Source organism: Mus musculus, chromosome 13 (genome assembly GCF_000001635.26).
Source record: "Mus musculus strain C57BL/6J chromosome 13, GRCm38.p6 C57BL/6J".
Classification (NCBI taxonomy): Eukaryota; Metazoa; Chordata; class Mammalia; order Rodentia; family Muridae; genus Mus; species Mus musculus.
The window spans coordinates 99,948,231-99,965,744 of record NC_000079.6 but is presented as its reverse complement, the minus strand read 5'-3'; the positions used below and the strand labels follow the sequence as shown (position 1 = coordinate 99,965,744).

The following is a 17,514-nucleotide window of genomic DNA, read 5'->3' as shown; positions in this document are numbered from 1 at the left end:
TATGGTGTTTCCATCTTCTCTGCAATAAATAAGCCTTACAGAGAGGCCTCTGTAGCATGGGCAGCTGCTGTGATAATGGAAAACCTGGCCTCTGGGGCGGATCCTCTCAGTCAGGGGCAGTAGTGACCCAGCCTTTCCAAGCAAATGGCTTCTGCTGCTCAAATGTTATTTTATTGTCTGTTCCCAACGTTTGCATTCTTCTGAAGGTAATTGATATACTTTCTGTATAAGGATGGTACTGATTAGAAAGCCAGTTCAAGATGGTTTCATACGGATTTCTCAGACCTGGGGCGCTTCACCTTCACGTGGAAAAATGACTCTGGGATGTGTTGATTGTCAAAAGGTTCACTTTACGAGGTCCACAGGACCAAAAAATTGGTTTGCTCCCATACTTAGGAAAATAACTAAAAAAGCAATTTAAAGTAAGTTTTTACTTTCTGAGGTCTCTCACTTCTCAGCTAAGGGAGCACGAGCGTCATGGAGTCATATGCACCATCTCAGAGGAGTTCAAGAGCAACACGGGACAGGTTTCCTGTGTAACAGGCTTCTCTCTTGGTACTAGGATTGGAGTCAGGCGCTGAGTGGGCTGAGCAGGCGCTCTACTGAAAGACTTCTGTGACAGAAAGTCAAGGCTTAACTCTCTAGAAATCTCTGCTCCTTTTAGGTTAACAATATTTGTAGCCAGTCTCTCAGCTGGCTCATACTGGGACTTAATGAACATTTATTGAGGCTTAACAGTAATAATAGCCGCTTTTTAGTCAGAGACCACGTGCTTTAGTTAATACATTTTATTTATTTTTTTTAAAATATTTATTCATTATTATTATTATATCTAAGTACACTGTAGCTGTCTTCAGACACACCAGAAGAGGGCATCAGATCTCATTACAGATGGTTGTGAGCCACCATGTGGTTGCTGGGATTTGAACTCAGGACCTTTGGAAGAGCAGTCGGTGCTCTTAACCACTGAGCCATCTCTCCAGCCTTAGTTAATACATTATAAATGTGATCCTCGATTGAGGGTGAGGTCACCAATAGGCATAGAAAACTTTATGGACTGTTTGGGGGAGGAAGGCAGTGCTGGGGATGGAACCCGGGGCTTCGCACATGCTCACCAAGTACTCTGCCACCAAGCTGCCTCCCCAGGGCTTTAAGGATCTTGTGATAAGTTTCCCTGTGGCAGAGCTGCAGTTGGAGCCATTGTTCAGCTCAGCATCATTTACAGGCAGGCTCCTGTCCCCAGCTGTCAGAACCCTTTCTTCACCTTCCCACTGTCATGGAGTAAATGACAATGCTTTCTAAGAAGTGACTTACCTTGGCACATGGGGTGACAAGCAGAGCCATCCAGTGTTCCTCACTCCAGACCCTCAGCTGGGCTTTGGGTTTTCATTGATTCTTTGAAGCCCTACCAAGGCACTGATCAGGCCCCTGGAGCACTGGGCTTAGCCACCAGCCCCAGATTCTCTGCTGCGGTTCCTGTATGCAGCTAATTTCAAGACTTTAGCCTTGCCTCCTTGTTTGGCTCCAGTTCATCGAGAATTCTATGGAGTGTATAATTTCACAGAAGGCTGTTCAGTGAGTTCAGTCTTCCCACAGCCTCCCTGTAGATAATTGTTGTTTCCTAAGGCTTATTTGTTTTTTTATGTGTATGAGTATTTGCCTACATATGCTTATGCATACCATAAACCTCACAGCGTGGGCCCTGACAGTGCACATGTCAAGGGAAATTCTGAAGAGCTTTCCTGTGTAGCGCGAGATTGAACATGACATCGCTGTGAATTGCCTTCCCTTTAAATAACTTCAGGCACTGCAGACATGCTTGTGTGATGTAATTTCTCAGGGGCATTGTTATTTTTCCTCTTAGGTCATTGCTAGAATCGTGGATGGAAGCAGATTCAATGAGTTCAAGGCCTTATATGGAGACACCCTAGTTACAGGTACAAAAGCGAAGAGTTGAAAACACCAAACGTTTTTTTCGATTGCTTTGGAAACAAGTCATCACTTGCCACAAAGCTCACACCAGGAGCTTTGCTATCCGGAGAGGCATAAGTGAGTGAGTCAGCTGTCGGGTGTCACTGCTTTGTGAAGATGGTTTGTATCCGAATGACTTCCTGGATCCAAAGAGCTTAAAATGACGATGGCCTGATGCTATGGCGTAGACTCTTAACCTGTGACCTTGTGGCCTTGACGTGGCAGGGACTGAGAGTATTTGCAACACTTTTTGTTCGCTGGGTAGCAATTCTTTTCAGAACTTCAGCCGTGTCTCCTTGTTCAGCTCCAGGTCATCCAGAGTCACACAGAAGTTACAGATATTTTTGTTTCCTAAGGTTAATTTATTTTTTATGTGTGTGAGCGTATGCCTGCATATGTTTATGCATACCACATATATTTCTGGTGACCTTGGAGGCTACACTAGGGCATTGGGTACCCTGGAACTGGAGTTCCGGGCAATTCTGAGCCACGGAATGTGGGTGCTTGGGATTAAACCCATGTCTTCTGCAATCGCAGCAAGTGTTCTTGACCTCAGAGGCATCTCGCCAAGCCCCTCTTAAGGGATACATTCAAACGCCAAGTTGAAAATTCAGGTCAGTGTGCCATGTCAGGGAAAACAGTGGGTATACAAGTTAGTTCTTTGGTCTAAAGTGTTGGTTGGCACTGTCAGCTTCTGAAAGAAACCATTTCAAACAGACGCTAGACTCATAGTAACCCACCAGTGGATAATGGCAGAACAAATTTTGTGAATTTTATTAGCCTGTAAAAAGCCTGAAAATACAGTATTTCTTCTGAATAAAACTTAGTAGACCAGGGAAAAAAGAAGCTACAAAAATCCAAATTGCAGCTGTCTATAGAGGCTTAGGGCTGGACCTTGGCAATTCCTCCTAGCTCGATTTATGAGCGAGAGGATGGTTCATGCTGGAAGAGGAATTTATGGTTTTCTCTTTAGGTGTTTAAGTGATTAAGAGCTTTTTGTTTGATATATAGGCTGGATTTGCCTGGCAGCAGTGCAGGATGTAGCCCTCATTGTGTCATGGTTTAAAACAATCCAGGGAGATGTGCTTCCTCTAAGATGGATGGGCTGTCTCTGTTGTCTCCTTCTAAGTGCTTTGCCTGGTACCTGCCAAAAGACCATGGCACTCTTGTGTCCTTGTGTCAAGGACAAAGCTGGTTTCCCCATCTTTTCTCTATTGCACTGGAATTCATGTATAAGGCTGGGGTCAGGGGAGAGAGAGATGAGTAGGAGACCTGAAAGGAGAGAGTAGAGCTAGATGGCAGAGCCTTGGGTATTTCTGCAAGCTCCTTAAGGTTTCTTCTAAGCCTAGGAGATTTCTGTGACATACTCTGATTTTCTGTTTGGGTCAGGTCATTCGTAAAGGTCCTTTCTTGATTGAGAGGCTGGCATATTGAAAGCATGTGCCCAACTCAGCCTGTCTGTCTGTGCCTCGACGCCCACTCCTGCCCCGCCCGCTCACTCCTACCCCCGCAGGACATTGGGAGGGCTGAGTTGTAAATGGCTAAAAATTGAGTAGCATCATGTGACAGATTTCCATCCCTTCGTGGGTAAGGCAGAACTAAGGACATCTTGGGCCTTTTCCTCTTCTGCAGCTTCTAAAGGGTCAATACACTTAGAATGTTCATCATACATAGGCCTCTGGCTGGGACATTAGGCCTTAGAAACACAGAGAATCCTATGTGGCCCTCAGAGCAGGTTCTATCACATATAAAAAATGATGGCAAAAAAATAATAAAATCCAGACAAGGCTAGAAGTAAAGAGCCAAAGCGGCAATGGTTATTCAGAATTCAGCATTGTGACTCAGTCTATATGTTGCCACACTTTTTATTCATTTTCCTGTGTGACTCTTGGAGGACCTGTTCTTGGGCTCCGAGCACTTGGCACCTGCTTCTAGTAGGACCCAGGCTTGTTGGAAGAGGAAAGAATTTTTCTTTAATCAAGTTCTTCTGGTTTGCAAATCACCTTAAGCCTCTGCCTCTCAAAATGACAGGCCGTGATTTTTTCCTTTCGTGTGTGTGTGTGTGTGTGTGTGTGTGTGTGTGTGTGTGGTATACACAAGGATGGGGTGTGAGTATGTGTGTGTGTGGTGTAGACAAGGATGGTGTGTGTGTGTGTGTGTGTGTGTGTGTGTGTGTGAAGAGCAGAATATTCTTTTTAAAGAATTTCTTTAAAGTTTGAATTTTTATTATTTTTAAAGATTATTAATTTATTATATATATATATATATATGTATATATATATATGCACTCTATGTACATGTATACTTGCGTGCCAGAAAAGGGCATCAGATCCCATTACAGATGCCTGTGAGCCACTATGTAGTTGCTGGGAATTGAACTCAGGACCTCTGGAAGAACAGACACTACTCTTAACCACTGAGCCATCTCTCTAGCCCAAGTTTGAGGTATTTTAAACTTTAATAAATATTTCAAGACACCCTGGTCTCTGGTACCCTGGGGGGTAGGGGGCACTCACATGTGTGATATGTACATATTCTAAATGAGTCACTTAATCAAACTATGTAAGTATGGATAACTTTACATGGAACATGGACTTTGAGACGCACAAACAGAACGAACAAGAAACCTAGTACCTTTAGGAATAAAAAAAAAACACAGGAATTTTTTTTTTCCTAAGACCACTTCTATTTACATTTTAGCCTTTGATCTCAAATTAAAGGATGTGCAGTATGCTTCTGTTGCAAAAGAATGGCCCCCTGAAAAACATAACTCTTTTTTTTTTAATTTTCTCTTGAGGATTTGCTCGAATATTTGGGTACCCCGTTGGCATCATTGGAAACAATGGAGTTTTGTTTTCTGAATCTGCTAAGAAGGCAAGTACTGTTACATGCATTAAGATTTTCTGATTTACCATAATTAATTTTGAAGGTCATGTAGTAGATTAAAATGTATTGTATAAGAGCTTTATAGTATTACCTGGACCTCTTAGCAAGCAGAGCACTCTGTTTATGCATGTGCACAGTGCTGGTGTTGGAAGTAGAACCCCATGTGTGTACTTGTGCACAGTGCTGGTGTTGAACTGGCTTCTATGGTGCTTTACATGGTGTGAGGAGCTGGGTGTAGCACTATTAAAGCCTACTGGGTGACTTAGGAAGATCCCCCTGAGAAGGCAGGGAATTCTTGCCTCATTCTATAGGCCCCGCCATGCTAGGGAGGTTCTGATACCGTTTGTCTGTGGTTCTGAGTTGTGACCTCTCCAGCCATCTTTTCCATGTTACTTTTACTTTTTTGGTGACGTGCAGATCGTAGGTCATTGTTACTGCAGTTGCAGCCGTGAATGCGGGAGTCCCTCGTGCTCTGACCTCAGGACTTGATTTCACATCTTTGTCTCAGATTCACCTAAGCTTGTGGAAATGTAACACATGCACTTTGGTAAAATATTGTAACAACAACAACAACAACAAAAACCCCTCAGTTTTTCCTTTTCAGTCAACAAAGCAGTGCCCTTACTGAGAGGAACAGGCTGTTAAGCTCTTAGGCTAATCGAGGATAAATTTGTCCTTAAAGAAATGTTTTAGCAATAAAACTAATTTTTATATCCTGCTATACATGTTTAGTTCTCCCAACTTAATTATAAAATGAAAACAAACTCAAAGAAAATAGACAGCAGTTGGACATGTAGTTTACTCCTGTAGGCCTAGCACTTGGGAGGCTGAGATAGGAGGATAGTTCAGGCTAGCCTGAGCTACACCTATAATCATATTACAAAGGACCTTTAATACTCTTAAAAGTATACTGTTTTCTTTTTAAAAAATGATTTTTGCCATATATAGTTTTATCAGTTTTCATTTAATAGTTTTATAGTGTTTTAAAAGATATTAAAAATTCCTAAATAGCAGCTTAAAGAATACACACATACATACACACATGTACATGCATATGTCTGTATATATAAAGCTAGGTGTGGTGGCACATGCTTCTAATTTTACTACTTGAGAAGCAGAGGCAGGAGAATGTTTGTGAATTTGAGGCCAGCCTGGTCTACAAAGAGAATTCCGGTATAGCCAGGACTACATAAAAATATCCTGTCTTAAAATACACACATGCGTGCACACACACACCGAGTATGTAGTGTGTTTATTCCCATAGAGTAAATATCAGGCCAGGCCAGAGCTAGACAAACAATCTGGTTTGTCTGCCGTCTTGGCACAGGTAAGCCCTAGAGAAGTTATATTTGGCACCAGTCTGACATTTCCTTTATTGAAATAAGCCCCAAAGGTCTCTGTGGTTTCCTCATTTCTATAAACATAGTTATACAGAGGATGAGCAATTATCTTGCTATAGTGTATCTGCCAGGACCTTTCTAGAAGAGGCAAAAGGGATTTGCAAAAACAGAAGAAAGCACACAGGAATGGTAAACAAGATAGGAAAAGAATACAAGTTGGGATCACTAAACAATTCCTGAGCCTCAAGGCCAGAAGTCTCTAACACTGACCTAATCTACAAATTTTATTTGGATTGTGTCAGTGAGAAAGATGTCTCTTTTAACATAGTATTAGATCTGAAGGAATTTCAAATGGTCACCCAGATGTAAACGTCAGCCTTGATACCACAGAGGGCTTGCGTTTTGCCTATCCTAAAGTGGAGACCTGGAAAATGAGGGCAGACTCCTACCACTCGCTTGGGCAAGTGTGAATACAGAGGTAATAGAAAGGCCTTGCAGACCCACAGTCACTTATGTCCTGGTGACAGGGCAGCTACTGAAGTGTTGTCCTAGTACCTGGGAGGTCAGACTAGCCAGACAAGGGCTATGCTCTTTCTTAATTCTGCCTGGAAGTGTGGGTTGGGGAGAAGTTCATTTGTTTTGTTAAGGATCAGGTGTTTGTATGTTGTGTTTACAGGGTGCTCACTTCGTCCAGCTGTGCTGCCAGAGAAATATCCCTCTGCTGTTTCTTCAGAATATCACCGGTGAGGCCATCGTTCTCGCCACACTGCCCTGCAGCTCATGTGTGAATGCAGAGAGCGGGTTTCCTTCATGAGTACCAAGGAGTCTCAGATTACCTTAGGTGTTCTACGTGAAGCAGCCTGTGAATTTTGTGTATTACAAACTTTCACATGGCTTCTCTTGACTCTTGCTCACCTCTACCATTCACCCAGGAGCAGCGGGATGTCCCATCTTACCGCTACCAGAGAGGGTATCTGACTCACTGTCTCAGCATCCTAATCACTCCAAGCACATGCTATGGGCATCTCTTTACTTTCACTGTACAGTAAATTCTCTGAAATAATGCCTCTGTGTGTGTGTGTGTGTGTGTGTGTGTGTACTAGAGACCAGTGGCCAACTTCAAATGTCATTCCTTCAGCTGTTCACTGTTTTTGAGACAAGGTCTCTTACTGGGTAGAGCTCATCTGTTAGACTAGACTGGCTAGCCAGTGGTCCCTAAAGGTCTTTCTGTCTCTGTCTTCCCAGCACTGGGAGTGCAAATGTGCACCATGTGGGTGCTAGGGGTGAAAACCAGGCCCTCATGGTTCTTGGTAAGTGCTTTACTAGGCAGGGTGTGGTGGTGTAGGCCTGTAGTCCCAGTAGCTTGGGAAGCTGGGGCAGGATCGTGCATGAGTTCAAGGCCAGGACCCTGGATGTCAGGTAAGCGCTTTACTGATTAAGCCAGGTGCCCAATCTTGAAGTAATGTCTGTTTGCACTGAACCCTGGGGATTTGCATTTTAGCCCCATAGAATGGCTAGTGTGAACTTTTTTGCCTCTGAACTTCACAGGCCATAGACAATCCTAAGCAGGCGTAGGTTGATTTTGAAGACCTCCAGCTGTAGTGTTTAGACGTTTTCTCCTTTCCCGTTTTGTGTGCTGCATTGTGTTGATGTAGATACATATAACTCAGGCTACCAATAAACTTCCATTCCTTGGAAGATAGACCTTTTTAAAAATTGGGTTTCATCGTGTAGCCTTAGTTGGCCTTGAACACACTAAGTAGACTAGGCTAGCTCTGAACTCTCAAAAATCTGCCTTCCTCCTCTGTCTTCTGTGTTCTAGGATTAAAGACATGCACCACCCCCATCTACCAGCAGAGGCTTTTTTTTTTAAATTAGATATTTTCTTCATTTACATTTCAAATCCCGAAAATCCCCTATACCCTCCCCCGACCCTGCTCCCCAACCCACTCACTCCCGCTTTCTGGCCCTGGCATTCTCCTGTACTGGGGCATACAATCTTCTCAAGCCCAAGGGCCTCTCCTCCCATTGATGGCCGACTAAGCCATCTTCTGCTACATATGCAGCTAGAGACACAGTTCTGGGGGGTACTGATTAGTTCATATTGTTGATCCTTCTATAGGGTTGCAGACCCCTTTAGCTCCTTGGGTACTTTCTCTAGCTCCTTCATTAGGGGCCCTGTGTTCCATCCAATAGATGACTGTGAGTAACAGAGGCTTTTAAGTAGTTGTTGAGCTCAGGGAAGTTTCTCTGAGAGGAAACTCACTATGTAGACCTGCCAGGCCTCTCAATCTTGGACAGGACTTTATATAGTAATGAAGCACCTTCATTCTATGTGTGTGTGTGTGTGTGTGTGTGTGTGTGTGTGTGTGTGTGTATGTATGGTTATTGTTGTTTTGTTTTTCCAGTGTTGGGGGTAGAGCCCAGGGCCTTAAGCACACTAAATAAATGCTCTCTTGATAACCACACTGTCAACCCTTAATGAATTTTGAGAGGAATTAGTTCCAGATAGTGACCTGAGAGGTTCATACATGGTAGCCTGTGTAAGAACAAATGGAAAAGTCTCTGATGTTTACCGATGCTAGGATCGTGTTTCTAACTGTGGCTCACCATTATAAAGTTAAACATTTGCTTAGATAATTTTCCCATTTTTGTCTTGTTTCACTTCGTTTACACTGTTTTGAGGGTAGAGGCTGAGTTTTGCTTTACAACATTGCATATGAGGGACCTGTGAGGCACTGGTGTGTGGGCATATGGTATGCCACTGAGTAAATCTTGGGCTGGGAGAGATATCTTAGCTGGGGATAAAAATATGCATTTCATCAGAATGAGGAGAAAATAGTTGAAGCTGTGGGAATAGAGAAGAATACCTTAGGAGAAGAGAAGGCTCAGGATAGTCTTCAAGCCACCTGCTCTCTTCCCCTGCCTCTCTTCATTTTTTGTAGTGCAAACAGATTTTTTTAAAAAAGATTTATTTATAATTATACATAAGTACACAGTAGCTGACCTCAGACGTACCAGAAGAAGGTGTCAGATCTCCTTACGGATGGTTGTGAAGCACCATGTGGATGCTGGGATTTGAACTCAAGACCTTACCCACTGAGCCATCTTGTCAGCCCCCAGATTTTTTTTTAAGGGAAACTAAGAACTCTCAAGAGTGGAAAGAATTCTCAGGGAAGAGTACTATCGCTCCGTTTTGGTTTTGATTTTTTTGTCCTACAGAGTTAAGAGTATAGGAAAAGAGGAAGCAAGACTACAGGATTTTTATGTGTTTGTATGCTTGTTTGCTCTCTCTCTCTCTCTCTCTCTCTCTCTCTCTCTCTCTCTGTGTGTGTGTGTGTGTGTGTGTGTGTGTGTGTGCGTGCGCATGCACTCGTGCATGTTAGGAAGGAGGATTTGAGAAAACCAGATGAAGTGGCTTCTTTTCTTTTGGATGCAGATCATCTGTAGAGTTGGTCAGGTGAGGGCTTGAGAAGAGCTGTTCCTTGGGGCCAGCTATGATAGAATATTTTGCAGAGTCAGATACATTGGGTGAAGCAGTTTTGAGCTGCTCTGAAGGCTGGCTTATAAAGGTGGCTGGAGTGTCAGACCTCACCAGCACAGGCAAGGGCCTCCCTCTGTTGTGGTTCCTTGGTGTCCCTGCATGTCCAGCTCCTCCACAGGATTGCTGGACTAAGTGGATGACACAATACTGGGGATTTGCCAACCAAGAGCAGAGAGTCAGACAAGCTAGTTTACATATGCAGGGGGGAAAATGCCTCCCCCAGAGCTTCAGGTGGGAATGGAGAACTGAAACTTGACTTCATGGTTCTCAAATAAGAAAAGGGTACGCCCCTGTCATAGAAGGCATGTTACAGCAGAAGAGTGATTTCCTCAGAGTTGAGGCTTGAAGAAACAGAGAAATCCTGTAATTACAAAGAAAACCTTTTTTTTTTTTTAAATCTTGCTGTTGAGCCCCTGGCAGGGACTCACCATCCCCATGAAACATTAATCTTTATTTCATCAAAGTTTTAAGCAGTGCTGCAAAGGGAGGAGTCCTATTTTAAACCAGGTCAGTGGATGTGGAAAGCTTCCAGACTGGCTTGCCTTGCCGGGCGGTACCTTTCCTGTGGCAATGTCACAGTCTCTCCCCATCAAGCCTTTGCCTTGTGATACTCTCTGGAAGACAGAGTGTTTCCTTCTGTGGCTCAAAGATCTGTACGTGTTGAAACAAAGTGTTTTAAGGACATCTAAAATGGAAAGAGCTGGTGATGGTGGTGGCACACACACGCCTTTAATCCCAGCATTCAGGAGGCTGAGGCAGGTGGATTTCTGTGATTTTGAGGCTAGCCTGGTCTATAGAATGAGTTCACATAGAGGAAGAAAAACAAACAAACAAACATGGAGAGACTTTTTTGTTTCTTTTTTTTTTTTTTTAAGATGTATTATATATACAGTGTTCTGCTTGCATGTATACCTGCAGGCCAGAAGAGGGCACTAGATCTCATTACAGATGGTCATGAGCCACCATGTAGTTGCTGGGAATTGAACTCAGGACCTCTGGAAGAGCAACCAATGCTCTTAACCTCTGAGCCATCTTTCCAGCATATGAAGAAAGGTTTTATTGTGGTCCTTTGAAGCACACATTGGCGTATGCACTTCCTGTGGGACTATTTTATTAGAATGAGAAAATTTATGGTGAAGTTAGTTTGAGCCAGGGTTTGACAGTACCTTGGTGGGATTGACTTCTGTATGTGCATCCGCCGCTCAAGGCTGTGTTTCTGTTCTTTCTCCTAGGATTCATGGTTGGCAGAGACTATGAAGCTGAAGGGATTGCCAAGGATGGTGCCAAAATGGTAGCTGCAGTAGCCTGTGCCAAAGTGCCTAAGATAACTGTCATAATTGGGGGATCGTACGGGGCTGGAAACTACGGAATGTGTGGCAGAGCATACAGGTGGGCAGTGGCCTCAGCTTTCTTTTGGAAGAAAGAAATGCATTTCAAGTGAAGTTACAGATGGTCATGTAAATTCCAGCAGTGGTGGCGCAGGCCTGTAATCTTCGCTCTTAGCAGGAAGAGGCAGGAGAATAGGGAGTTCAAAGCCAGCCTTGCAACACAGCAAATGTGAGGCAAGCTCAGGCTACTCCAGAGGGTCATGTCTACAAACAAAACACAAATAAGTTATCACTTTATCCCAGGTTTGGGGTGTAAAATGACATTCGGCACACATGCTCGGTTATATTTTAATCTGCTTACAGAGTTTTGCCACCATGCCGGATTGTACTGCATGAATCTGATGGTTTCTTTTTTTTCCTTCCAGTCCAAGGTTTCTCTACATGTGGCCAAATGCCCGCATCTCTGTGATGGGAGGAGAGCAGGCAGCCACGGTGTTAGCCACAGTGGCTAGAGACCAGAAAGCACGCGAGGGGAAGCAGGTAAGCGACTTCTTTGCTTCATGTGGGTTTGACTGTCCCCTGCAAACCCCTGCAGCTCGGAAGCAGAGCACCCAAGCTACCTGTGTGTCCGTGGGAAGGGTTGTGAGGCTCCACTCCTGAGCCTTAAGCATGCCAGGCAAGCACTGTACTGCTGACCTGTTCCTGCAGCCCCAGAAATTCCCAAGCTCCAGGCAGATGTGCTGGGTTCTTACTCTTTTGCTGTTAGTGAGATCTAAGGAAATCCAATTTACTCCTTTTTGGCCCAAAGCAGCAGATCTCCGTTCCTGTTTTTGTTTTACACAGTTGTTAAGGGTCACTTGAGAGAGATTCAGTCACCTACTGAGATGTGACTAAGTATTAGTATGTAAATTAGTATTCTTTGAGAGTATAACTATGGAAAAATGGACAGAGTATAAATGTGCTGCTGAAGGACAAACCAGGGTGACTGCTCTTAAATGGATTCTTTGTTTGTGTCTCTGCAGAAATTCTGTATGAGACTCTGTGGAAATTCTGTATGAATGTTTAGTTATGGCCTTTAAGGGCTCTGTTTAAGCACCAGGTCCTGAAATGTCAGCTGTGTGCTTCTGCTGTAGCTTATGTGCACCGTTGTCTTGTCATAGGCAAGATAGTGTGGATACCTCCTCGGTGTGACATTGCTTTGCTTTGCCAGCAGAGATCACGTGGTCAACCGCGGGGTCTGCAGAGTCACTTGAGTCTGTGTGTGCACACTCACATGTGAGAATGCCACTGCATGGTGATGTGGAGGTCAGAGGACAACCTCTAGTACTGGACCTTGCCTTCTGCCTGATCTGAGGCGAGGTCTCTTTGTTGTTTCTCTGTTGTGTACACTAGGTTAGCTCTCTGGTGAACTTCCAGGGGCTCTCCCATCTCCCCAAGCGGGCGCTGGGATTACAGCTTGTGGAACATGTCAAGCTGTTACATGGATCCTAGGAATCTGAACTCAGGTCTCCATGGTTTCAATGCAAGAGCTTTTACCCACTGACTGTCTCCCCAGCCTGCCTCTTTGTCTCTACCTGGCAGCAGGGCACTCTGTACAGTTAGGTTGATGTTTTAGATTCACTTCAGTGCCAGCCAGTACTGAAGCAAAATAGCTTTGCTCTTTGTGTGTGTGTCTAGGTGGAGGAGGGCTGAGGGGGATGCTGTCGGCAGCATAGGTGGTAGAGTCTGTTTACCTGATGTTTTGAAGGTATGTTTGAACTTTATCAAACAAAAGTAGCCCCTTGTTAGGTAACCATTTTTTTTCCTTTGGTTCATTTGATATATATTTAACTCATCCCTTTTCATATAAGCACATGTCGTGTCTTGGGTTCTCCCTCCAGTGCCTACTGACTGCAGTATGAGCATGAGAGAGGGTAAGGTTGACTTGAAGTAAGTCATTTGTTTCTAGTGTACCTGATTATTTACTTATTTATTTTGGCGTTGGGGGTTGAAGCCAAGGTCTCCCAAAGGCTAGGCAAGTGCATCCCTGTATCCACAGCTCTGGGATACTTCAGAGTTGAAAATTCTCCTTTATAGAGCTAGGATTAAGGGTGAGGGCCACTGTGCATGGCCTTCTCCACCTTTTTCACTGGAGATTGTCGAATGCTTTTTAGTTCTATGGCGGGACTCACATCTCCTATTGTACCCTGCCAGACAGGACACAGTGATATGTGACGCACGCCCTTGTTTTTGGCTTTCTTTGCGCTTCATGGCCTCAGCGTGTTGTCTTTGATGACCTGTGTCCCAGGCAAGGCCGTGTATGATAAAACATCCTTTGCGATCTGTCACTGTGCAAATGTTAGTTGCTCTGTACTTGTTGCCAGGGCATGTCTTTACGAGATTAGCTAAAGGAATCAGTCCCAGGGAGGCTGACTTACCGTCTCTTTTCTTTCAGTTCTCCAGTGCAGAGGAGGCAGCTTTGAAAGAACCCATCATTAAGAGGTTCGAAGAGGAAGGGAACCCTTACTACTCTAGTGCAAGGTGGGTACAGGGCTTCTCTCAGCCCCTCAGTCTCAGCTCCACAGACACCTGAGCTCTCTGGATGGTTGACCTTCATAGGAGACAAATGTAGTGTCTGGCTAGGTATGATAGCATAAGCCTGCTTTCCTGCCATTTGTATATCTGTGGCAGAAGGATTGAGGATTGAGGGCAGCCTGAGCTACATAGAAAGACCTTGTTACTGCCTAGACAAAAAGTTATATCTATCCGACCATTTGTTTATGCTAAGGTGCCGCTCTCCTCCCAGGCTTCCCCACACTGTAGCACCTCCGCCATTGCTCCTACGTCCCACCCCACTTAGGGTATCCATAATGTGGTGTGGCCCTGTAGCCAGAGGGGAGCCATGTCTGCTGTGGAGGATAAGAGTTCTAATGCTGGGTGTTACTTATTCAGGAGTTGATCTTGATCTTTGCCTAAGCACACAGATTTCTGATTGTTTGGTTGCGCCCCTCTTTTAAGCGTGAGATTGATTGGTCGATCACTTATTGACATTGGTTCACAAGTGTGCTTGAATACTCGGAAGGTGATTAGTCACAGCCAGGGCCACTGCTGACAGTTTGTTTTCTGTGAAGCATAATCATAATGAGGTAATAAATTCTCCCTGCCTGTCCTAGCTGGAGACTGCTTGGTGTGTGCTTTCAAATGGTTTTTCCAATAGCTGTACTGTTCAGTAAATGAAGACAAATCTAAACCATGCCTTCTTTCTTCCCTTGGGCAGACAGAGAAAAGAATAAATACTAGTGTCTTCTAAAATTAGGTTATGCCTAGGCTCCTGCCCTTTATGGACAAGGGCGAACTGGAGAGAAGGGCAGAAGAAAATAAGAAAGTTAGAATCCATTTCAGGGCTTGGAATTCCTCCCCTGTAGCCAGCGTTGCTCTGGCAGTAGAATGCAAAGACCAAAGCGTGTTGATCGTCAGTTTGAGTTCAGATAATAACATTTGAGATGTTTGTTGTTTGGCAGCGGGGTCTCGTTATAGCTCAGATCGGCTAGGACTGCCTAAGTTTAAAGATGATCTTGGATTCCTGATCCCCCTCCCTCTGGAGTCTCAGGATACAGGCCTCTGTGTCATCACCACAGTAGACAGTGCTGGGTGGGGTCGAACCCAGCAGAGTAGATCAGCCTTCCCCTATCTGAGCACACTTTCCGAACACACTTGTGAATTTTCAAAACTCCTATTTGTCTTGGTGCTAATTGTGTTCCCCACCCCCTAAAAAGATTTACAATTATATCGTGGTGGGTCATTGGGTCATTTAATTAACAACCAATTACTTTGTAATCTTTGGTTTGAGCAACAAAATTGTACCTCACTTTGCCATAATGCAAACAGACATTCAGTAATAGCAGCCAGTAGAGGCAGAGATTTACAGAGACCCATGCGAGAGATTTCAAATAAATACAAAGCAGGAACAGTTGAAATATTCAACTTTGGAAATGGAAAATTTTAGATGAGCTGTGAATTTAGGCTTTTTTATGCCTAAGATGAGTCATTTCTTGGGAAAGATCGAATCCTTTATTATTGCTATACTAATGTTAATGCTTGTTTTTTTTTAAGATTTATTTATTTTATGTATGTGAGTACACTGTCACTTTCTTCACACACACCAGAAGAGGGTACAGGATCCCATTACAGATGGTTGTGAGCCACCATGTGGTTGCTGGGAATTGAACTCAGGACCTCTGGAAGGAAGAACAGTCAGTGCTCTTAACCGCTGAGCCATCTCCTAAGCCTGTTAATGTTTGTTAATGGGTTCCATTCAAGACCTCAGTGAGTGTGGCTGGATAGATGGGTCTTTACAAATCAATGTTAAAAGACAGGAAGGTTTCTCTATTAATCTGTGTGTGCTTAATCGTGCTGTTGAAACAGTTGTTGCCCTGGAGACAGCAACCTTTTCCTAAAAAAGAAAAGATTTGCAAGCTGGCTTGGGGGTCTTGGTTTTGGGTTTGGTAAATCCCATCTTAGCAATCATTCCCTGGTTTGCTTAGACTTGAACATGGTCGATGCCAGCTTTCTGCAGTATCTCCTGTTACGGGAACCTCTGTTTCATTGCCTCTTGATCTGGGGCTCAAATCTCACACCTACTAACCCAGTGCTTTAGTTCCCAGCCCCGGTTCCTGTTCCCTAAATCCTTTGTGGCACACACGGACATCTGCTCATGTGCTGCACCCAGGCATTGGATTGACCCTCTTCCTTGGACGGCCTTTAATGGCTGTCACTGACAAGACAGTCCAGCCTTGCTCCCGAGGGATAATCAGTCTACCTGCTCACAGTTCCAAGGACAACCTCCTGCTGATTGGCCACTGGTACTTCAGGGTCCCTCTGATGAATGTTTTATGAGCAAAGATGTGATTCCTATCTGCCAATGTGAAAAACCGTTTAATAAGTGATGTGACATCCAGATGCTAGAAGCACTTGGAGTAAAGACGGCAAAACTGCCATTTACTAACAATTAACCCGAGAAGAGCAGACATTCCTCGTTTGGCAAAGTGGTTCACATCTGCAGAAGGCTGAGGCAGGAGGATCACCACAGGTTCCAGGCAGAGTTGGCCTGTAGAGTGAGATCTATCTTTTAAAAAACTGAACAAGCAACTAAAGACCAGTGTTATTTCTCACTCCTTTTTAAAATATATATATATATATAAATTTGAGGATGTCGATGAGAACAAGCTAAAATCTCTTAAGAGTTTCTCTTCAAATCAGTTTAAGGTTATTTTTTTTCACTACTGTAGCAAAAAATAAAGACTGGTATTTTAAGTTGCTTATTTTACTAATAGGATGTGGTGAGGCTTGCACGGTGATTGCCGGCTTGCTAAGAGTTTCAGGGAGTGTGCCTTTAGAGTACTGGATTTTACCTGGGTTTATGGGACTGCTAATGACAGAGCAGATTGCTACATTTCTATGAGGAGCAAAGAAACATGAAGTCTTTCCTAAAGCCTGAAGCTCCACATGGCTCCACATGGCAGCCTGGGGGAGCACTGCCGGTCTTTTCTTTGGGTAGGAGCACTGCTGTTCCTTTCTTTGTTCCACTCTCTCAAGCATGGCTTCTATTGGCCACTCCCGTACACAGGAACTAGTCCAGAGCTCTCTGTACTGTGGTTGGTCCTCTTGGTGATTCTGGGCATGGCATGGAGGGATGGTGGCTTGATGGCACATTCACAGTGGTCGTTTCATCTTTTCACAGGCTGTGGGACGATGGGATTATTGACCCGGTGGACACCAGGCTGGTCCTGGGGCTCAGCCTCAGTGCAGCCCTCAATGCGCCCATCCAGAGGACTGACTTTGGCATCTTCAGGATGTAACCCAGATATGGAACATGCTGCCACACCCGTAACAAGAATTAGCGCGTGTAACTAGCCTTGAAACTTGAGATTTACTGGACATGTAGCTGTCACAGGAATTCTTTTCTTAACAGTATGATTTGTTAAAACTGTGAAAATCAGTGACTAGTCTGCCTGATGAGCTTTGACTTTTTTTTTAAAAAAAAATTTTTTTCTTACAGACATTTTTCACGGCTCATTTTTACCACCCATAAAATGAAGAGAGCGATTTTGCAATTATCCTTTGAGTACCACAAACAGTATGAAAAATAAATCTCTTTAATCTGTACATTCTAGGGTTGTTGAGATGGTTAATTTAAAATTACGTTGCCCCCAAAGTGATTATTTTCTTGGTTATATTTGATATTTCAGCACACTTATATGTGTGCATGTGTGTGCATGTGTGTGTACATGTGTGTGTGCATATGTGTGTGCATGTATGTGTACATGTGTATGTACATGTGTGTACACGTGTGTGTTCGTGTGTTGTACATGTGTGTGTATGTGTGTGTGTACATGTGTGTGTACGTGTGTGTGTACGTGTGTGTGTACGTGTGTGTACATGTATGTGCCTGTAGAGATCAAAGACC

General features: G+C 44.0%; 1 protein-coding gene across 1 annotated transcript in view; it reads left to right on the top strand.

The window, feature by feature from the left end:
- Positions 1–17,213, top strand: part of Mccc2 (methylcrotonoyl-Coenzyme A carboxylase 2 (beta)) — a 67,108-nt gene extending 49,895 nt beyond the window's left edge. The window contains exons 11-17 of the mRNA NM_030026.2: positions 1,865–1,937; positions 4,769–4,845; positions 6,874–6,940; positions 10,974–11,130; positions 11,495–11,609; positions 13,504–13,589; positions 16,789–17,213. Of these exons, the coding sequence (NP_084302.1) occupies positions 1,865–1,937; positions 4,769–4,845; positions 6,874–6,940; positions 10,974–11,130; positions 11,495–11,609; positions 13,504–13,589; positions 16,789–16,906 (693 nt within the window). The 3' untranslated portion in view covers positions 16,907–17,213. The remainder of the gene's footprint in view (positions 1–1,864; positions 1,938–4,768; positions 4,846–6,873; positions 6,941–10,973; positions 11,131–11,494; positions 11,610–13,503; positions 13,590–16,788) is intronic.
- Positions 17,214–17,514: the final 301 nt, after the last annotated feature.